The sequence below is a fragment of the Myotis davidii genome, unplaced genomic scaffold, assembly GCF_000327345.1.
Source record: "Myotis davidii unplaced genomic scaffold, ASM32734v1 scaffold18, whole genome shotgun sequence".
Lineage (NCBI taxonomy): Eukaryota > Metazoa > Chordata > Mammalia > Chiroptera > Vespertilionidae > Myotis > Myotis davidii.
Window position 1 is genome coordinate 4,760,110 of NW_006292696.1, and position 22,851 is coordinate 4,782,960.

General features: G+C 41.9%; 2 protein-coding genes across 7 annotated transcripts in view; one reads left to right on the top strand and one right to left on the bottom strand.

Annotated features, from left to right (window-relative positions):
- Nucleotides 1–19,309, bottom strand: part of GEMIN5 (gem nuclear organelle associated protein 5) — a 40,935-nt gene extending 21,626 nt beyond the window's left edge. For 3 of the 5 annotated variants that reach the window (XM_006766288.2, XM_006766287.2, XM_015565634.1), the window contains exons 1-14: nt 19,104–19,309; nt 17,879–18,039; nt 17,035–17,216; nt 14,168–14,319; nt 13,840–13,959; nt 11,719–11,848; nt 10,658–10,823; nt 9,588–9,800; nt 8,605–8,690; nt 6,109–6,191; nt 4,983–5,119; nt 2,487–2,560; nt 1,658–1,839; nt 846–985 (exon numbers count right to left, since the gene is read on the bottom strand). In XM_006766288.2, coding sequence (XP_006766351.1) covers nt 846–985; nt 1,658–1,839; nt 2,487–2,560; nt 4,983–5,119; nt 6,109–6,191; nt 8,605–8,690; nt 9,588–9,800; nt 10,658–10,823; nt 11,719–11,848; nt 13,840–13,959; nt 14,168–14,319; nt 17,035–17,216; nt 17,879–18,039; nt 19,104–19,269 — 1,992 coding nt within the window. In that variant the 5' untranslated portion in view covers nt 19,270–19,309. The remainder of the gene's footprint in view (nt 1–845; nt 986–1,657; nt 1,840–2,486; nt 2,561–4,982; nt 5,120–6,108; nt 6,192–8,604; nt 8,691–9,587; nt 9,801–10,657; nt 10,824–11,718; nt 11,849–13,839; nt 13,960–14,167; nt 14,320–17,034; nt 17,217–17,878; nt 18,040–19,103) is intronic. The other 2 variants (XM_006766290.2, XM_006766289.2) reach the window with 1 other exon arrangement.
- Nucleotides 19,310–20,765: 1,456 nt separating this feature from the next.
- Nucleotides 20,766–22,851, top strand: part of MRPL22 (mitochondrial ribosomal protein L22) — a 24,639-nt gene continuing 22,553 nt past the window's right edge. Inside the window, exons 1-2 of one of the 2 annotated variants that reach the window (XM_006766291.2) lie at nt 20,778–20,866; nt 20,947–20,989. In XM_006766291.2, the coding sequence (XP_006766354.1) occupies nt 20,839–20,866; nt 20,947–20,989 (71 nt within the window). In that variant the 5' untranslated portion in view covers nt 20,778–20,838. Of the gene's footprint in view, nt 20,867–20,946; nt 20,990–22,851 lie in introns of both variants that reach the window. The other variant, XM_015565639.1, reaches the window with a different exon arrangement.

A 22,851-nucleotide genomic window follows, 5' to 3' on the forward strand; every position in this document is an offset into this window, starting at 1 on the left:
AGCCCACAGGCCCTGACTGTGTCGCAAGTGGCAGTGCCAGGCCAGCCAAGGCAGGTGCGAGCAGGGGCCCCAATTACCCTGTCAGCCACCCTACAGATCGGCCCTGGGTCTAGGGACCCTACCCATGCACGAATTTCATGCACCAGGCCTCTAGTTATTTCTAAGGAGAATTCTAACTCAGCCTACCCTGCACATGTGTGCATACTGGGGTTCTAACTTCTCACAGGTGATTCTTTTGTCCCCAAGTACCTGGGCAACTGAAGCAGTGTCCTACCTGCTTCTTTCTTTAAAATTTTATTTCAGAGAGGAAGGGAGAGGGAGAAATAGAAACATCAATGATGAGAGAGAATCACTGATTGACTGCCTTCTGCACACCCCCTATTGTCTCATGAGATAGATATCCACCACAGATACTGCCCTCCAGTTCCCAAGGTCTGTTTTGGTTCTGATACCGGAAACTCCTACCTCATACTTCAGGCTTGGCAGCTCATCTTTACTTTTTAGAACTTGGAGATTTCTGACTTACCATTTTATTATTAAAAATTGTTTTTCACATCAATTTATAAGTCCATCATACTGACAGTGATAAGTTAGAATGAAATCTTAAAATCAGAATTTAGCTAGTTTCTATTAATACTTTCCTTTTCATCTAAGTAAAAAACAACAACCCAATCATAGCCTCACAAGGGCCTGGAATAAAACTAAGATGCCTCCTAGAACTCAGAAAATCCCTCTCTGTAGAAGGTAACAGTGAGGGAAGGGAAACGCACACAACTGGGGAAAAGAGGAAAGAGTTTAAGTTAGAGTATGCAGTGAGGAGCCCACTCCCAGAGACGCAACAGTACCTGAGCTGTGCCATCATAGGAAGCAGATACCAGCCTTCCATCATGGTGTGGGCTCCACGCCAGACTGGTAATCTTGGCTGTGTGCCCTGAGAGGGTCCGGTAGGGCTCTGTAATGGTCACTGGAGATTCAGGATTGCTCTCTACAAGGCAAGGGGAAAATGAGGATAACAAAAGCTACCTCACAGGGTTGTGAGAGTAGGATGCAGTGAATGGGATGGGTGTTGTGTGTAAAGTACTCAAACACTACAGGAAGGTGGTATAAACTGGAACAGTCTTTTTGGAGAGCCACTTGGCAATACCTATTCTTTAAAAAATCTGGAGAAGCCCTGGCCACTATTGTTCAGTGGTTAGCGCGTCAGCCTGAGACTGAAGGGTGGCGGGTTCAATCCTTGGCCCCAGTTGGGAGGCAACCAATCAATGTGTCTCTCACATCGATGTTTCTCTCTTGTGCGCTCTCTCTCTCTCTGTACTCTATCTCCTTCCCTTCCACTCACTCTAAAATTAATGGGAAAAATATCCTCCGGTGAGGATTAACAAAACAAAACAAAACAAAAAAACTGGAGAAAACACTCAGCAAACTGACTAACATGGATTATTATTGAGGGATGATATTACGGGAGGAACTTTATTTTCTTAGTTACCATATATGTCATATTTGAAATTTTTCTTATTTTAAATAAGATGAATATATTACTTTTGAAAACAGAAAAAAATAAGAATAACATTTATTTTAATAGTAAAAAGGTATAGAGACTGGAATGAAAAGTAGCTAAACAGAGGATCGCGCCCCCAGTATAGAAGAAACCAGTTACCTATGACAGCCTTCAGGTTGTGCACATAAATGATGGCATTGTTGGACCCGGAGGCCATCAGATAGCTCAGCTCTGGCTGGCTGCTGTGCTCATGGTGCCAGCTGATGGTATTCACGAGCTTGTGATGCTGCTGGATGGTGCAGATCAGTTTCAAGTTGGGAACCTGAAATATTTCTATTGATCTGAAATAAGAAACACATCAAGACATGGAAGATGGATAAGTTTACAGTTAACGCAAACAGGCATCTCCTTCACTCCCTCAGTCAAGGAAAGGTGAAGTGGAATAGGATAACTCTACCTATCACTCTCTTAGAAGCAGGGGCAAAAGGTTGTCTCTCAAACAAGTATTTCAGCTTTAAAAAAAAACAACCCAAACTTTGAAAAGTGTTTATCAGGCTCTTGTAATAGACAGTACTAGAGAGAAGCTAAAGGAAGAAGGAATGAACCAATGGGTGAGTTAGGATTATGTTACTCTGAACACCGTGGAAAGGGCACGGTGAGACCTAAGGAGGACTTATGCCTGGGCGTCATTTTAAAAAACGAAGGGGAATTTAGGCAGTTCTGTGCAGGAGATGAGCATTTTGTAAAGCATCAAACAGCCAAACACTGAGTAGGCAAACACTCCTTGGAATAAAAATATCCAACTTATTATGTAATTTTCAAAGATGCAGAGAGCTCCTGGATCATTCACAGACATCAAGGATAAGTCAGAATATCAAATACAACTGGGCTTCCCCAGCTAACATTACAGATGGCATCTGCCAGCTTGCAATCAAATATATGTGCAGTTACAAAGTGGTGTTTTTTTTTTAAAGAAACAAACACATACCCGTCTTCATTGCCAAGAGCCATGATTTTGCCATCTGCTTTCCAGCTGATCTCTGTGTGTACAGGCAGTTTGTACTAGAAAGCAAAATAAACCAATCTTGACTAAAACATTGTTCCTCTCTGTATATAGCTTATAAACCAATGATGACAGCACTAGAGAAAAAATCCCTAGAGTTTAAAAATCTTCTAATTATATAATAGCCATTCTTATAAATAATCTATATAATAACCAAAGAATTACTAAGAGCAAATGTTCTGATAATAATTTCTTTTTTTAAAAATATATTTTTATTGATTTCAGAGAGGAAGGGAGAGGGAGAGAGAAAAACATCAGTGATGAGAGAGAATCATTGATTGGCTAGCTCCTGCACACCTCCCACTGGGGATCAAGCCCGCAACCTGGTCATGTGCCCTTGACTGGAATGGAACTGAGGACCCTTCAGTCTGCAGGCCGACTCTCTATCCACTGAGCCAAACCAGCTAGGGCTAATTATAATTTCTTAGTTGGGACAAGAAGAGGCCAGTAAATACTAAATGTCTACAATGTCAAACTTTGTGAAATGAGCTTCATTAGAAACAATTTTATCCCACAATGAAGAATGAAGCCGAAACCGGTTTGGCTCAGTGGATAGAGCATCGGCCTCCGGACTGAAGGGTCCCAGGTTCGATTCCGGTCAAGGGCATGTACCTGGGTTGCGGGCACATCCCCGGTGGGAGATGTGCAGGAGGCAGCTGATCAATGTTTCTCTCTCATCGATGTTTCTAACTCTCTATCTCTCTCCCTTTCTCTCTGTAAAAAATCAATAAAATATATTTAAAAAAAAGAAAAGAATGAAACATATCTGCTGGCTTGGATGACGTAGGGGTCATGGTCTCCTTAACAAAAACCATACACCCTGCCCTTGTTTTCTTCTATCCCTTTAGTTTCTTTTCATGTTGGTCGCCAAGGCTGCTGGGTCCTCTTCTTGTCTCTTTAGACCAACTCATACATGCTCACAGCTGCTTTTTTTTTTCTTTTTAAGTATGTTTTTATGATTTTTTAAAAATATATATTTTATTGATTTTTTACAGAGAGGAAGGGAGAGGGATAGAGAGTTAGAAACATCAATGAGAGAGAAACATTGATCAGCTGCCTCCTACACACCTCCTACTGGGGATGTGCCCGCAACCAAGGTACATGCCCTTGACCGGAATCGAATCTGGGACCCTTCAGTGCGCAGGCCGACACTCTATCCACTGAGCCAAACCGGTCAGGGCTTTATGAATTTTTTAGAAGAAGGAAGAGGGATAGAGAGAGAAACATTGATGAAAAAGAACATTACCGATCTGCTGCCTCCCACATGCCCCCTACTGGGGATCAAGCCCAGAACCCGGGCGTGTGCCCTGACTGCGAAGCGAACCAATGACCCCAACCACTGAGCCACACGGGCCAGGCACCCACAGCTTTTTTAGCTACCATAAAGGGATTCTAAATTTCCATCTGCAGCCCAAACTTCTTGTATGAGTTTCTGATCCATACATTCAGCTGCTACAAAATCCAAAGCTCACTGGGAACAGGGATCTGGTCTCTATAATCACTGTTGAATGTTAATGTGCAGATAATACACAGAAGACAATGGAGGAATGTAGTCAATAAAAATAATTCAGTTTATGATTAAATGTTATTTTTATGCTAGCCATACAAGAATAATGAGCAATAATAAAAAATGCTCATTTGAAAGAATAAGGAAATCTCAGCATTTAAGATTTCACTTCAAAAGATAGTTCTGGCATACAGACATACTAATAAGATATAAAGCAAATGTGATTAAATGCAGGAATCTGGGTCAAAGATAACAGGGAATTACTTTTGCAGCTTTTTAATAAATCTATAATTACTTCATTAAAAAAAACAAATGACAATTCTATCTTGAGCAAAATACCCCGCAGCCACACGTGGATGCCATTTTACCAAGTTATTTTACCAAGGCCTCACTCTGGAGGAACTGGCTGGCTGGAAAAGAATGCTCTATATCCAAGATCTGAAAGTTTACAATAAATCACCAATGCAACTGAGATAAAACATTCTGTTGTTAAGTTCCTTGCTTTACTCAAGGATAAAGAATTCTAAGATATGTGTGATAACTTATTAATTCACTGAGTTTTTAAAGAACATCAAAGGCCAAAACCGGTTTGGCTCAGTGGATAGAGCGTCGGCCTGTGGACTGAAAGGTCCCGGGTTCGATTCCAGTCAAGGGCATGTACCTGGGTTGCAGGCACTTCCCCAGTGGGGAGTGTGCAGGAGGCAGCTGATCGATGTTTCTCTCTCATCGATGTTTCTAACTCTCTATCTCTCTCCCTTCCTCTCTGTAAAAAAATCAATAAAATATATTTAAAAAAAAAAAGAACATCTAAGAAGTCTGAGCATAACAAATATCTCTAATAATGGCATTTATTATGTAAGATAGAAAATAAAGATACAGAGATCAAGAGAAGACTTTAAACCACAAGAACTTACTTTGATTGAATTGGTGTCCCTGATGAGTTTGTTGATGTCAAAAGCCTCTCCATTAAGCTTCCAGGGGTTATGCTGTAAGACAAGCCCCTCCCCTCCACAGCTGTATAAAGTAAGGGAAGGTCTGTCTCCTTCTCCTCCTATATGAGACAAGAAAGCTGATCAGTTTTGCATTGTACCAGCCAAAGCACCACCATATCATACTATCAATTGTTTTAATACACTGCAATAAAGCCACAGTTCTTTGCATCTGAACCTAGTTGGTGGGAGTAAAAGTAACAACGGTATACTAATAATTCTACATTAATATCTATAATGTAACATATTTGTTTTAAGCATTCTTCTGTCATTCAAAATAGTATGGGGTGCCAAAGCTGGAATCAGAAAATATGTTCTCAAAGTTTTTGAATTTTTATATTTTCTTTCAGAAATAAGTACTCTACTCTTTGGGCATTTAAATATATGGAGCTGCAGGAATGTCTATGACTAACGATAAGGAGCAAACTTCCTTAGTGTTAGAGCAGTCCTCTTGTTGATTTTTAAGAAGCAAACAGTAGTTGTGATGGCTTTCTGAAAGGGCAAGTTTTACTCTCACCACTGGTAGAACTCTGCCTGACACAAATCAAGGGTCCAATAAAAACATTTAAGTGAATGAATGAAAGATGATTGCAATGCTGTTTGAGTTCTGATGATTTACACCATTCTCTCTATGTAATGCAGTTACTATGGAAATTTACAGATGTTTCATTTTAGAGGAGTAAGAAAACCAGAGATTTTTGCTGAACACACTCATTTTGAAAGATATTCTGAAGGAACTATCACTTTAGGAATAAGAAAGAGAAAGACAAGGCTGAGGAAAAGCCTAGAAGAGGAAAAGCGTCAGAATACAATGAACGGCAAAAAGAGGTCACTTGAGAATCTCAGTTTGCTGTAGAGTTTAGGGAGGCTTGTTCTGGGTGAATGGTTTCTGACCTTTCACCCAGCACGTCTGCCCTCACAGACCCCTGGCTACACAGCAGCCAGCGTAAGCAGTCACTGCACTGGAATATTTAGGACTTGAATATCCTAGGGTTAAACTGTAAGAAAGAGAATACTCTTGCATTTGTAAGAAAATGGCTCCAACACTTACCAAGTGACAGGGAAGGTATTGGTGGCCCCCAGGCTAAACTATACACAGTCTTCTTATGGTATGTGCTGGAAATCTGTGGAGGCCTAGGAGAAGGGGGATTACAAACAGAAAGATTTAAACAAAACGGCATAGTGGAAATAAACACTTTTTCCTTGTAAAAGGTTCCTATTATAAACTTATTTGCTGATATTAGAGAAAAACAATTTAACAGTACCCTTCTCCAAATAGCTGATTTGTAAAGAAGCAAATACTTAAATGACATACTATGTAATGATATCTACTAACAAAATCAGTAAGTCTCAAATACACTTTAAACACAGAAAAAATGTTACCTCCCTCTCCCCACCCAACCTGCTCATCTGGTCAGTTTATAAACATTTTCCCATCTCTCCCTCTGAGTTGCCTACTTTACTTAAATGTCAAATATGTTAATATTACTGTAGTTATATAGCAGTGTAAAGGCTATCCCAGTGAGAGGCAGATAGGACTAGATAGAAAATGCAAACTGCTTAGCACAGAACTAAAGCTACTGCTAAGCATACACTATCACCATGCAAATGTCTCCACCTCATAGTCCAGTAAAAGACTAAATGTAGTTTTAGGTTTACCCTGTCTTTAATACCACATTCTTAAACTAAGAGAAGATTTTTAGATAGATTTTAAATAGGGTTTTTTATTGTTTCTTTTTTTAAAGAAACCTTGGTCTCAAAAGTGTTTCTTACGGTTCCTGTGGTGGTTAATAATATGTGAGGTGTCAAAGGCAGGGTGGTTATTACCTTCAGTGCATACTATATTCTTTGTATGACTTTAGAATTCCAAGATTCCGGAACCTATGGCTGAACTAGCTGTTGACTTATTTACTTCCATGTGTCTGACATATTGTTATTATTCTAGACCAGGGGTGGGCAAACTTTTTGACTCGAGGGCCACAATGGGTTCTTAAACTGGACCGGAGGGTCGGAACAAAAGCATGGATGGAGGTTTTGTGTGAACTAATATAAATTCAAAGTAAACATCATTACATAAAAGGGTACGGTCTTTTTTTTTTTTTTAGTTTTATTCATTTCAAACTGGCCGGATCCGGCCCGAGGGCCATAGTTTGCCCACGGCTGTTCTAGACAATAAACGAAAATTTCTTTGGCTAAAGGAAACAGAATAGCAGCTCTGGCTGAATGCCTAAGAATTTGTCCACAGCAACGTCCTGCCCCCTAATCATACCTTTTCTAGTGTTACATAGTTTTATTTTCTTAGATGTTTCTTTTAAATAGTTTTTTGAGAATTAAAAATGGGGGAGGGGGAATTGGAGCCCTGGCTGGCACTGCCCAGTGGTTAGAGCATCGGCCTGCACACCAGAGGGGGTCACAGATTGGATTCCGCAGGTTCGAGCCCCACCCCCAGTCAGGGTAAGTGCCGGAGGCAGCCAATCGACGTGTCTCTCTCACATCCATGTTTCTCTCTTCTCTCTCTCTCCGCCCCCTCCTCACTATACTGCCCCCTCCCCTCCCACTCTCTCTAAAAATCAATGGAAAAAATATCCTCGCTCTTTGGGTGAGAAAAAAAAAAGGAGAAAAATAGTTAACTACATGTAGATTACACATAATTACTTAAATAATCGCAAAAAGGTTAGCACCGCGGTATAATAATTCTCACTTGAAGCAAATGATGTACAACAGAGGTAGGCAAACTTATCTTGCAAAGGGCCAGATAGTGAACATTTTAGGCTTTTTGAGCCATGCTATCTCCGTCACAATTAGTCTACTCTGCTGTGGTACTATGAAAGCAGCCCCAGACAGGAAAAGATATAAACAAACGAGGATGGCTGGGTTCCAATAAAACTTAATTTAATTTAATTTGTATATGGCTGGACATTAGGTCATACTATAGAACTACTATTTATAAAATCGAGGGAAAAGGAAATACTTTGTATTCCCACAAGTCAGAACCACCATAACCTGAAAATTATTTATTTACTGATTTTTAAAAGAGAGAGAGGAAGGGAAAGGGAGAGAAAGGAGAAACACTGATGTGAGAAACATCAATTGGTTGCCTCTAGTTACACCCCGACAGGGGACCGAACCAGCAACTTGGGCGTGTGCCCGAGTGGGAATCGCACAAGTGACCTTTTTGTGCACAGGACGATGCTCAACCCACTGAACCACACTGGCCAGAGCTGAAAAATACATTTTTAAAATTAAACCTCGAGTTTTAAGCCTCAGTTTCAGAGCCACACACTCTCTCACACACACACATTCTCTCTCTTAATATAAAATAGTATATAGTAAAGATTGTTATTATAATGGCAAATTCTGAAAACTGTAACAAATAATAGTCATTGAAGAGTCAAACGGTCATATTCCTAATCAGGAAGAAGTTCAGAACCAGACTCCTAAAGATGCTTCCAGGCCAATTTTGATGCATGTCCGGGTTTCTGAACTCAAACTCCATCACTGACATTTTGGTCAATGGCCTAAACAAAGGATCATCTCTTTCTCTTACTTGTTGGAGTAGGTGTCATACAATCCCACTTTTCCGTCATCAGTTCCAAAAGCTAAGCAGCCTTCCTTGGTTGGGTGCCAGCACAGCTACAAAAAATAACATGAGGAAAGACGACTGTAATGGGAATTCTCAGATTATCCTTCAGGAGTTTAAGTGGAAAACGTTCTTGCTCTTGGTGTCTTCTAATTTTACAAATTCTCGTTATTTAAAAGAGAAACAAAGAAGTATTAAAAACAAAGTGAGAGTTACTGGTAATGTCACCTCCAAAACACCCCATTGCCAGTATTGAACTTTTTGGTGAATAATCTTACAATATATACAATTGAAAAAAACAAAAATAGATTCAAACATATAAATGATGTACATGATATACTGTTGAGTGGGGATTAAAAAATGCCAGAACGATTTAGAAAATATGATCCTAATATTAAAATTTTGAAAGATACATCACAAATTGTCAACTTTAGTTCAATGGATTATGGAAATGGGTGAATGGAGTGGAGAAACATTTATTGCTTTTAGACTAAATGGCCACAACAGAGGTCTCACTTTAGAAAAAAACAAAAAAATTTATATATGTGGTTTTATAATGTGCTTTCTGTGTTTTGTCATTTGCATTCTTTGTGAGTCATTACCATCTTTTCACATAAAATAAAGATCTGCAGTGTCATTTCTAATAGATTGATACCATTCCTTGTGGTTATAACTAATAATTATCTTCCATGAATGCACATCCAGGTTATTTCTAATTTCTTACTATTAGAAAACATGGTAACTTGAACAAAGCTTTAAATTCTAAATTTGGAGATAATGGGTTTGTTTGGAGAGAATCCTTCACTTCCCCCAGTTGCAAACTCTATTGAAAATACCCTTGAACAACCTGTGATTCTCAACAGAGTTCATTTAAATGAAAAGGTATTCTCTAAAAGAGAATTACTGACTTGAAAATAAGTTCACAGTAAGCTCAAAGAGAGCATCCGTACCGCTGTAACCTTGGACTTGACACCCTGCCAAAAATTTTTCACATCATAGTTGTTCTTTATGGAGATTGTATTCCACACACGGATCATGCCATCTCCAACGCCTATGGCCAAACAGCCTGTGTCCACAGGAGAGAAAGCCAGGCTGTAGGCAAAGCCACCAAGGGAAGGCAGGGTCCAGCAGCACTCCAGGCTGGCCATGTCCCAGCATTTTACCTGAAAAGATGAAGAGTTAGGCCTAAATATAAAAAAGATCAGAGAAACAGGAAAAGGAATCAACATTTCAAATAGGATGGGTTTAGAGAGTAAACAGAGATAGTGTAATTTAACTGAAAAAGCATGCCTTAGAAAACCAATAATAAATTGTAGAGCTCAGAGGGATCTTAGCCTACGTTTATTCCCAGAGATGTCACGTGAATTCTGAGCCATACAATTAATAAACCAGAACCAGGCCTGCCACTTACAAGGTCAGTGGCCTTTCTACTCTATTGTATTAGCACATCAGTGATTTGCTCATTTGGAAACTCTAAGCAATAAAGATGGTCTCAAGATACCGGAAAAAATCAGTGTTACCTCAAAAAGCAAAATATCAGTATCATACCGATGGGAAGAGCAGTGCTAAGGTTTTAACTGTAACTTGTGTAACAGAGGGACTTGGGAGAAAAAGTTTATCAAATGAGCCTAGCTTAATGGCAAAAGAGTAAGGCCACAGACTCTTAGAGCCAATTCTCCCTTAGAGATATCACCAAGAGCAGATGATTCTGCTACCGAACTACAGACAAGGACATAATAAAGCCAAAGCATGATGATCTCACATATCCTTCCCTGGACACATCTACTCTTCTTTATCACATCTGCTTCAACAAAAGGGCATCTTGGTGGTTGCTCCCCTGCCCCCTACCTCTCTGCTGTTACTGTGTTTAGTGCCAATCGGTAACAGTAACTGAAATAGGAACTGGAGGTGAGGTGGGGTATGAATGGAACTGACGGCTGGTTTGAAAAAGCCCTCTAGTCCCATGTAAGCCATAAATCACCGCTTTTCCGTGCTGAACACAGGAATAAGCTGTCCTTACATCTCTGTCCATCGATGTGGAAAGCAGCAGCTGTTTGTCATCCTCAGTTTGCAACGGACATAAATTAAACACAATTCTTGAATGATTCTGCCCTTCTGCTGAGGCACTAAAGAGGGTATATTTCCGTCTCCAAGACTGAGTGAGATCCCACAGCAGCAATTCACCTCTGCGAAGGGAGGACAGGCATTAGTTCTCTTTCACAAGCCTTTTGAAAAGAAGAGATTCTGGGCCAGAGCGTGGGCCCAGTTGCAAAGTAATTTCTGTTCATTGTTCCTATATGTAGAGAACAACTCTGAAGTATGCACCGGATATCTCTGGAAGCACACACAAAAACAAGGAGTCAGTCCTACAGGGAGAGGAACCAAGTAGCTGGAGGAATCAGAGGCAGGATGGTACTTCATCATAGCTTTCCTCCTTTCTGGACCATAGGACTGTACTGGACTACCTTTTGAACAGATTTTCCTAACAGCTTTAATTAGGAAATGCCACAATTGCATAGCCCCAAAGGCTTTAAGATATAATATCTCTTTTTTGGGTCAGTGAGGGTGGCAGGGGGTAGGGCCATGACTAATGTTTTGGTGAGATTTCTATATGCTTTACCTGTATTATTTCATTTAAAAGCAGGGCCTTTTCTGATAAATTCACTTTATTATCTCAAGCAACTAAAAGCTGATTCTCAAATTTTGTTTACTGAATGGCTCTAATCATCCTAAGAGATAGGAGATCCTATAACCTCCTCTTTTTATATGTGAAGTAATTGAAGCTCAGAAAGTGAAGGGTCTTGCTCATGAATACACAGCAGGTAAGTCATGGACTGATTCTGAAATTCAATTCTGCCTGACTTCAGAGTCCATTCTTACCCACCAGGCTATACTTATTTGATCTTTTCACAACTCTCTTATTACACAACACAGATATCGATCCCATGATTTTTCCAATACAAATGGCCTATCATAATATAAGCCTCAGCCACTGCTTTTTCCATCTGCAAGTCCAGGAATTCCTGAGGCTAGAGAAGAAAACAAAACATGTCAAAGGGCATGACCAGGAAAAAGACTTACCCAAAACAGCTAGATACCAGCTGTGTTGGCTGATCCCTGGGCCAATGGAGTGTCAGCCAAAGGCGCTCCTTAACAGTTGGGTCTACCCCTCCTCTTCTCTTCAGAAAGGGCAATTTCAAAGTCATCACACCTGCAGATTAGCATAAAGTCATTAGCAGCTCACAATGCAGTAACCCCCTCTATCTGCGGCTTCAGTAACCTGTGGGCAGCCATGGTCCAAAAACATTAAACGGAACATTCCAGAAATAACAATTCCTGTTTTAAATCTCACACTGTTCGGAGTAGTGTGATGAAATCTTGTGCTGTCCTGCCCTGAACACGAATCATCCCTTTGTCCAATGTATCCATGTCGTATGTGCTTCCCCCCGTTAGTCACTTAGTAGGTGATCAGACAGACTACCATGGTCTCACAGTGCTTGTGTTCAGGTAATCCATTTTACTTAATAATGGCCTCAAAGTCATTCACATACTTATTACAGTATGTCATTATAATTGTTATACTTAATTATTATTATTTTAAATCTCTTACTGTGCCTAATTTATAAATTAAACTTTATTACAGGTATGTATGAATAGGAAAAAACGTAAGTCTATATAGGGTTTGGTGCTATCTGAGGTTTCAGGCATCCCGTGGAGCTCTTGGGAAGTATTCCTCTCAGATAAGAGGGAAGTACTGCATAGTTCGTGGTTTAGAAGTTTGTTAGTTTGGTTACTTAGGATTCAGACCTCATTTTCTCCTGGTAACACTATTATGCTTAGTGGTTAATACTAGTCTAGCTAATTTAAGTCAAAGCTTTTACAGGCCGAGGAAGTGAGTTTCCGACTAGAACTGAGCACCCAGGTGGTAATACAATCTGATTCTCCAAAGTTGGCAGGACAGAGGGTGGGGTTCCTTCTTCTAGCTGTGAAGAAATCTAACGAAGGGGACAAAGCTGGCATTGACATGTGACAGGGAAGTCCCTCCACCCCTGGATGCTACTAACCGGTGGTTCTTAGTTTCTACGGAGTATCAGAACCACTGGTGGAATTTCTAAAATTCATAAGCCAGGGCCCAACCCCAAGAGATTCTGATTCAGAAAAATTGAAGACAGTTGTCCATAAGTGTATTATTTATTTTTTTTATTCCTCAGCATCATTAAAGTTTAGAAGTTACCCTTCTGGATGGATTCTTAGCCTGATGTTATCCCTACTTGAGAGAATCAGCCAAAGTATGTCCAAAAGCCATCCACAAATCCTAAAACATTCTGTTTCCCCAAATTATGCTAATAGCTACCACTGACTAAGCCCTAACTATGCTACTTGGTTTACATGCACAAATGCATTTGGACAGATGATAAAGCTTCTATGGTTTAAGTAGAGAAAATAGACTGCTATAAAGTGAAAGGTTTGATTTTTACTATACAGGTAACATCCACTCTGCCTGGATCTTCTCTCAATCTTACGGTAAAAGCTCTGCTCAAAGAAATGCTTAGGAAAGCTGAATGGCTGAGCTTCTACATTTAAATATGCACGTCTCTAGTGGGTGTATATTATTTATTCTGCATCTGTGCATTAAAAGTTCTTACTCTAGCCCTAGCTGATTTGGCTCAGTGGATAGAGCATCAGCCTATGGACTGAAGGGTCCCAGGTTCGATTCCTGTCAAGGGCACTTGCCCAGGTTGTGGGCTCGATCCCCAGTTTGGGGCATGTAGGAGTCAGTTAATCAATGATTCTTTCTCATCATTGGTATTTCTATCTTTCCCTCTCCCTTCCTCTCTGAAATAAATAAAAATATGTATTATTTTAAAAAGTTCTAACTCTAGTGATCTTTTCCATTCCTCTGATCAAGGCCTTGCCAAGTTCCAATATTCCTAGCCTCAACAAACATCTTATCCCCCCATGCTACAGAGCGACCCTTCTATGAATGTAACAGAAACCCTCACCTCCAATACCAAAGCCAGATGTTAGGAGCACAGAGTTCTAGTCTAGGCTAGGTTGGGGAACAACTGTCTGCATAGAAAAGTAAAGGAACCGCTTTTGACAGATGACATACTCTCAGTACAAGGCAGAATAAACAACTTATGCCTCTCCTGGACCAATCTAGGTTATATCGCAAAAGAAATGATCAAACATCGATCTTACCTCGGCCTCGAGAGCAGCTCCAGATTCGAATGGTCTGATCTTTGCTTCCAGTGGCTAAGTAGCAGCCTTTTGTTACTGGAGTTTGTGCTATAACTTTCCCATTAGGAAGTTCAGGTTCTTCTAGGATAGAGATGGTAATTTTGTTACATGAAACAGGCACTTATCTCAGAGAAAAAATAGTTTGCAAGGGTTCCAGGATCTTAGCTATTAGCTTTCATATATCTGATCTGCAAAAGTCACATTTTAAATATAATTCAAACGATACAATTCTACACATTGTGTTCCTTAGCTCTAAAGAATACAGAACCCTTCCTAAAATGACGGCTACCTGAATTTTCCTCTTGATTTATGGGTAAACAGTCTTCCCCAGGCAGAGGACACCAGGCTATGGAGTGGATCTCATCATCATGGCCCCGAAGCCTGTGAATAACTTCTCCTTTCTTGCTGATGTCAATTATAACCACTATGCCATCCTTGTAGCTGAAAAACAAGTTAGAAAACATTTTGTTTTCCAGTAAAATTTTGCCTGAGGAGTTATTGTGCATTTTTAAAAGTTAAGTGCATTGGGAGTTGGGGAGAAGAAGACAAAAAACAATTAACTTTGTCCTTTTTCTAAAGTGTTCATTTCATGCTTCCTGATTTTTCAAATCCTCCTCCATGATCAATCTTGTAATAGTAATAGTGCACGTTACCTGGCACAAAGCTCAAACGGGAGTGTGATTACGTTCTAAGTTCTTTTAGGGGCCCAGCAGTTCCTCTAATTACACTCAAAAAACTCCTTCTTTATACCAGCAATCCTGCTTTTCCAACTAGAAATTTAACAAAAGCTGCAGAACTCTTAATTCTAGATCTGGGTATTCCAAGGCTATCTCATTCAGTGAGTTCAAAAGAGGCTGAGAAATTCTAACAGCTTTTTTTTAAGTGGTAAAGTATTTCAGACACAAAGTATCTACCACTCAGACTAAGAAAAAACAATTATCAATACAGTTGAAGTCCTTACCCAAACTCTGTCCCTCTCTTCCCTAGAGGGAAATTGCTAGTTATGAATTTTGTGTTACATCATTCCTAGCCTTTCTTTGTTTACATTCCTAAATAAAATACACAATTATTTTATATACTAGAGGCCCGGTGCACGAATTTGTTGCACTGGAGGGTGTATATATATATATATAGATTTTAAAACTTCATATAAATGATATCATGTGGTCTCTTTCTGCAACTTGCTTCCTTAACTCATTCTATTTGTGAGTCAGCCATGTTGGCACATGTAACTGTTCCTGGCCAGCCATTTATACTGTTGTGTAGTCCTCCATCATCTGAATATACCTCAACTTTTTTATTCCTTTTCCTTTTGAAGGGCTTACATTTTTAGCTATTACAAACAAAAAATGCTGCCATTAATGTTCTTATACACACCTAAGACAATTTCTGGTTTGATGCCTAGTAATGAAACTGTCAGGATGTAAGATATGCACCTCTTTGCTTTACTAAGAAATGCAAAGCTGCTCTCTAAATGTGTGCACCTATTTGCACTTCCTACCTAACAGATACTTCTACAGGGAAAAATACCAGTGACAGCTTTATTTACTTAGTTTTCTCCTTTTATAAAATTTTCCATCATTACAGCTTTATTAAAAAATGAAATCATAGCCAAAGCCGGTTTGGCTCAGTGTATCTTTCCCTCTCCCTTCCTCTCTGTAACAAATCAATAAAATATATTTAAAAAAAAATGAAATCATAGAATATGTTAATCTTCAAAGAATATGGACTTTGAAAACCTAAAGTTCTGTAACATAATAGGCAATCAAGCTCTCAAGAAATAATCACCATTTTGAAGGTCCTTGGAAAACAATCATTCTCATTCAATCCTGTGTCTGACTGTATCTGACTCTTCTCTTCTTGTGAATTCCAGCTCATCTTTCAAGGTCAGTGTGGTTTAACCTTCTCTGACCCCTGCCTACCACCCTTTCTGCTCCCTCTCTAGTGCCCCCCACTGCACAGAGACTGCCGATCCACAGGTTCCTTCCATTTTCACTATTATTCACTCCTTTAAAAACCCTTATCTTCTTGTCCCTCTCTCTCAGGGGTATTTACTCCACAAAACCTCAAACCTGGTTGAATTCAACCATCTTCTTTCTTAACCAGTGTGAATAGTTTAAAGTCATGACCATGATCCTTAGCTTGGCACTCAACAGGGACTACAATTTCCCCCAGTAAGTTCATTTTCCTATTCTCTGAGATGACTTTTCATACCTTCTTCCTGCATCCAGTCCCGTCCCCACCGTGAACTTGACTCCATCTCCTTTCTGACTTATGCCTCACTGAGAAAATCAGAAGCCATCAGAAAGAAGCACCCGCCCCTTCCAACAGATCTACAAAGTTACCCGCACTATTTCCATTGTCTCCGCTGCTCTTTCTACTTGTGACCAATACAGATACAACAGTACTTACCAATGGCTAAGTCTTATCACGATTCACCCTTGTAACAAGCTCTCCCACTTCTGCTGCATTTTCATCAGCATAAAAGCACGCCCTTGCTATCTTCTGTCTAATACTCCCTCGACCCCTGGATACCTCTTGGCTTCGTGTCTATGCACATTTTTGGGAAACAAACTGTGGCAACGTTGTCTCCATGTAGACTTTACTACCTTATACGCCCCTCCCCCGCCTCTTGAATCCTCTCCAGTCAGACTTTCTAGTGCTTATCCAGTCTTTAAATCAGAGTGAATGGACATCTTTGGGAGAGAAATTAGATAGAGTGGTGAGGGAAGGGGAAGCCCACTCAGGCAGCTCGTGGGAAAACCACCTTGGTGACCAATAAGGAGACAGATCCCAATGCCAGGTCACTTTCCCAACCTAGAGGGAGAGCTGAGAACCAGAGAGACAGAGCTGAGCCATTTGATTCTCTGGGAGTAAATGTTATATCCAAGGGCAAGTAAAGACAGAGAACAAGGTGAAGATGTGAAGAATGAGGGAAGGAAGCTATCCTAGAAACGGAGGAATTAACAACAGAGAGTGGAAGAGATTGTTGGACCTGGAGGTCACAGGACTAAAGGACGCCAAGGGGTCAGGGGAAGTGGTTAACACCTATAAATGGTTTCCTTTGAGGAGTAAAGGGACAGGAGAGGGGAAAGCAAATGCAATATGTGAGCAAAAGCACAGATAAATGATCAATACAGATAGAACACTACTTACCCAATGGCTACTAAGTCTTCATGATGAGGTGAACAAGTAAGGCAGAAAATGGTCCTGGGCTCTACAAAGAGGTGCTGGCTGTCATTTCTGTTAAGCCAGTAACAGAAAACCACGCCTTTTTCATCTCCAGATACTATTAGGTCCTTTACCCGAGGAGACCAATGCAATGCTGATATTGTGTGCTTTAAAACAAAACAAATATATTTGCTTCTCACTTGTCAATGCTGAATTTTCACTTAGTTTTTAACCAGTATGAGGCACATTATAGGTACCTAATAAATACCACTTGTGTAGCAAGACTATACTAACCAAATGGTAGGAGAATTTAGGCTATTGAGGATCAAAGAACCATTTGAAATAATGTCTTTAACAGCTTAATGCAGAGTTCTTACTAAGAGTAAGTTAACTGTGTTCCTTTCCAACATTCTCTCAAAAGACAGGTAAATCAAGTTTCATTTACTGATTTATAGTTTATATCAGCAGCCTAACCAGACAGTAAATACTTTAGATTTTGTGGGCCACATTTTCTCTGACGCAACTATTCCACGCTGCGAATGTAGCATGCAGGCAGCCAATACTGAAGCTGTGAACAATCCTCAAATGAACGACTGGCTGTATTACAGTAAAACAATTTGCAAATACAGGCAGCAGTGTAGTCTGCTGACCTTCAGTTTATAAGTCTTGCCTTCCAAAAATGTCTCTTACAACACAGAGCTCCTTATTTACTTTATGAACACAACTGTAAAAGTTAACTTGCACAAACGAGCTAGCAAAACTATACTTGAAACAAAAGGACGCTTGGCACAGATACGTGACAGTCTGAGAAACCAGAAAGCCGTGGTACCTGATGGAGTGCATGTTCTGCCACAACTGCTTTTGTCTCCACGTCCCAGATTTTCACAGTCCCATCGTCAGAGCTGGTGGCACAAAGGTTGTACTGACCCGGGTGATGAGAAAACGTGAAGCCGGAGACTCTTTCAGTGTGTCCCACCAGCTCCCCTGTGACTTCAAGCAAAACCAGACTCCGGGTTAAAGGGCTACCTGAGATTTCTGGCTGAATCAGGCTGTTGTTAGATGCTGAGTGGGATCTCACTTGTTCCATGATGTAACAAAAATATCCGGGGACTCACAGTCAAAAACTCCCAAGTGTGGGTACTGGCTCTGCCACGTGACTGTAGACAAGTCATTTTATTTCCTGGGGCCTCAGTCCTCTCAACTGTAAAAGGCTGTTGATATTCTCTGATGTGCCTAGTTCACAGGCCGAGGAGCAGCCCAAATGAAGAATGGGAGCCCTAGCTGGTTGGTGCAGTGGATAGAGCGTTGGCCTGTGGACTGGAGGGTCCTGGGTTTGATTCTGGTCAAGGGCACGCACCTTGGTTGCAGGCTCCTGGCCTTGGTCAGGGGCATGTGGGAGGCAACCAATCGATGTATCTCACATCGGTGTTTCTGTCTTTCTCTCTCCCTTCCTCTCTCCCTAAAAATCAATGGAAAAAATGTCCTTGGGTGAGGATTTAAAAATAAAATAATAAAAAAAGTTTTAAAGAAATGGGATTCTTACTTAGATCTGGCCAGAGATCGTTTGGAGTAGAATAGCTGGCATGCCATATCCCAAGATATAATCAAGACCTAGTTTGGAGCCTAACGGCACCTGGCTCCATGCGTTCATCTCACAGAAATGAGTATCATATTTGTAGGATCTTGCTTAGGGCCTGGAGCTGAAGGCAACCCCAACCCCAAGAAGGCTCCTAAGGGATCCACGTGCAATGGGTCGGGGAGGGGAGGGAGACCACAGATGTTAAAAATTCCTGGGTCTGGACAGAGATAACTTCCTGGGGAAGCGAGCAGTCCCTCGTGAGGGCGCCGGGAGGCGGGGCCGCTCATCCACAGCGCAGTGTAGCTCAGTCTTGGAGATCGGGACGCGACTCCGTTTAGGGGCTGTGAGCAGACTCTTCTCCCTGCCGGGGCCTCAGTTACCCCTTCTGTAGAAGGGGGTGGCTGAAGGCGCATACTCGGCGCCTCCAGGGAACGCTAGACGTGCAGGAAAGGTGGGGGCAGGAGCAGGGAGTTACCTCGAAATGGGGGCGTCCCAGGGATCGCGCCTGCGCCCGGGCCCACGCGGACAAGGAAGACGGAGGTCCGCGCCGCGAACCCGAAGAGGCCCCCGGGGACCGCATCGCTGCAGCGGGCGCAGTACCAGTTGGGGGAGGGAGGCAGCGTGCGCGGCTCCTGGCCCATGATCACGAGCCACCGGGGAGGAGGTAAGAAGCCACTGGGACAAACCCGGGGTTAGGCTTTCTCGCTTCCTACAGTCGAGGTACATAATTAACGGGTTAGACCGGTGGAGTCATCTTCCCGCTCCGCCGGTTTAACGCCGCCCCAAGGAATTTTGAACTCTCCCTGCGAGGGCACTTCGCTAGCTCTGGCGATGCTTTTTAAAGCAGAGATTTTCCACTGGTGTGCCGCGACAGCAAGAATTTTTAAAACACGCAATACCTGGCTATTTAGTCAGGGGCATTGACCCCGTTTCCCTTAGATTGTCAAATAAAAAAATAAGGACAGCCAACACAACAATAGCGTCTCGGTATGAATGAATCAAAATTATGCCCCCCCCTTTTTTTGCTCAAATTTAAAAAAAAAAATACAGTTTTTGGTGTGCCACACGATTTTAGTAATTAGTTTATGTGTACCATGAGATGAAAAGGTTGAAAGATAGCTACAAGGATCTATCCAAAGATATCTAACAAATAGATAAAAGTTCCAATCAGAACTCAAAAAAAATAAAAATAAAGAGTTTGTGCTCTTGGGTGGAAATTCTGGCTCCGGGTTCTTGGTAACTCAGGGAGAAGAGTAGAGTGACTCCATTTGATTGAGTGCCAGCTCCGTGAAACTGTATGTGCTAAGTGCTGCGGAGGAAAAGAATGGAAGTTTCCTTCCAACGCAAACGGTCAGGTGCTCACACTGCTGCGCTACACTCTCCTGCTCCGGTATTGCTTGCACTGGATAGCTGGCACTCCCGTATGTAGCAAACGAAACCCGAGATATCTAAATACATAGAGGTAAAACGCATGTCTTTGGATATGGGTAGGGGGTACTAACTTCGGAGGCATAACGCCTTAGATGGACTACAGGTTTTTGCCAGTTGTTATCTAAAAGACTTTAGCTTATCCTAAGCCTCTTTCTTCGTTTGAAGAAGGAAAATAATGATCTATGCCTTGTTGCATCGCTCTGAGGAATACTGAGATTTAGTGAAATGCTCGCTGGACATAGACAGTAGCAAGTGCCCGATGGTAATTAACTTTTATCTCTTGTAGTTCAACCTGGAGATTAATAGGGATTAGGACATCATTACTTTATATTTGAACTGTTTGTTTTATAAAATATCTTTCCACGTGATCTCCAGTGGAGCTCTTAAAACTGCTGTAAGGATAATTATTCTATTTCACTGGCTAGAACCCTGAGGCCCACCCAGGTTAGGTGGCTTGTTCGAGGTCTCTGCTCCCCTAATCCTTTCGGACTATTTGTGAGGTGAGATTTCGTAATTTTTCTGGATCCCGATGAATTTCCGGAAACTGACTACTTTTCAGCCTTTGTTAAGTCATTCATTCCTTAGCAAGGTTGGGCTGACCACGCCTTAAGCGCTGGCAGCGCTGGCAGCGTCTTAGTGGTCTCCATGACAACACCGTGGGTGTAGGTACTGACGGGTTTTCCCCGGGGGGCGGGGGGGGAAGGAAAGCGGAGAATCGCGCATGCGTCCTGTCCAGACGCTGACTGAGCTCGGAGGCTTCCGTAGAGGGGAGGAGCAAGATGGCGGCGGCAGTATTGGACCGTCTGGGTGAGGATTTTGGTGGTTAAGGGGCGGTAGAAGGGAGAGGAGGTGGGGGTCTGAGTTGACGGCTTGTGTTGCTGTTGCAGGTGCGTTCTGGATGCAGAGCCTGAGGCGGAAGCTGACCGTGGGGTAAGTGGCCTCGGAGTTGCAGAAGGGCCACGGCCTTACTAGCCCTTCAGTTACTGGGAGCCTCTGTGCGGGCTCCGTTTTAGGCTCTTGGCCCACCATTCCGCCGCCTTATTACGTAGCCCTCGGGGGATCAGGATTAGGATTACCTGCAATGTCTCTTTTCTTTCTTCTTTTTTTAAAAATTGTTTTCAGAGAGGAAGGAGGGGGTGGGGGAGAGAGAGAAACATCAATGATGAGAGAGAATCATTGATCGGCACTGGGGATCGAGCCTGCAACCTAGGCATATGCCCTTGGCGGGAATCGAACCTGGGACCCTTCAATCAACGCTCTACCCACTGAGCCAAACCATCTTGGGCTGCAATGTCTTTTCTGATCTTTCTGAACATGGTCAGACTCTCCCAACCTCACCGCAGCGGCCCGCCTCCCTGGTTCCCGCTCCAGTGCCTGCTGACACCTGCAGGGCCCGCGTTGCAGACAGCGCAGCTGACCTCGCCTGGGGCTGTGTTGCTCGCTTTTTATGTATTCTCCCGTTCTCGTACCATTCTGTGTAGTGTACGTCCCCATTTTTCAGACAAGGAACTTAGAGCCCTCCAAAGTAAAAACTTGCCTAAGGTCCCTCAGATATAGGACGTTTTGAAGCTTTATACTATACTCTCCAGAGCAGGGGTCCTCAAACTTTTTAAACAGGGGGCCAGTTCACTGTCCCTCAGACCGTTGGAGGGCGAGACTATAGTTTAAAAAAAAACAACTATGAACAAATTCCTACGCACACCGCACATATCTTATTTTGAAGTAAAAAAACAAGACGGGAACAAATACAATATTTGTATTTGCATGTGGCCCGCGGGCTGTAGTTTGAGGACCCCTGCTCCAGAGCGTCCTTTGACCTCAGGAACAAAGCATTCCTTAAGGTTAGGGATGCAGTTGGGTCAGGACTGGCAAGAAGCCTTCCCCCTCTCCTTTCTAATTGCCCCCCACCTTTTTTTCAGTACAGCGATTGATATTTGGAGATGATTAATCTGATTGTAAAATTTCTGATCAGCCTTTATTTTGGTTTATATAGGCTTTGGAGACAAAAAGTTGGGTGCAAATCTTTTTTTTTTTAAAATATATTTTATTGATTTTTTACAGAGAGGAAGGGAGTGAGAGATAGAGAGTTAGAAACATCGATGGGAGAGAAACATCGATCAGCCGCCTCCTGCACATCTCCCACCGGGGACGTGCCCGCAACTGAGGTACATGCCCTTGACCGGAATCGAACCTGGGACCCCCTAGTCCGCAGGCCGACGCTCTATCCCACTGAGCCAAACCGGTTTCGGCAAGGGTGCAAATCTTTTTAAGTGTGTGATTTGGGGGAAGTTACTTATCTTTCTAAGATATGAAAGAAATAGTACTTACCTCATAGATTATTTTATGAGGATTGAGATAATGTACTGTATTTGCTGGCGTATAAGACGACTGGGCGTATAAGACGACCCCCTAACATTTCCACTCAAAATACAGAGTTTGTTATATACTCGCCGTATAAGACTACCCCCTCTTCCGCACACCTTCCACACACCAAATAAAAGGTAAAACAGTATCAGATTTGATTTTAACATTTTAATTTATATTCAAATGCTTATGACATGCAGGAAAACTGTCACAAGGCTGTATGTAATCAAACATATACATAAAACAGTGCAAGTTTATTACCGGTAAACATACCGGTAATTCACTAAAGAAAACACAGTCTATAGACTGGTACCGTAGATGCTTCTCAGGAACACAGGCAAGCAGCCCACAACCTAGAGGGACTGTCAATGATAGAAGAAAGATAACAAATAGAGGTAGAGAGCAAGTGCCGGGCAAGTCCCTAGCAA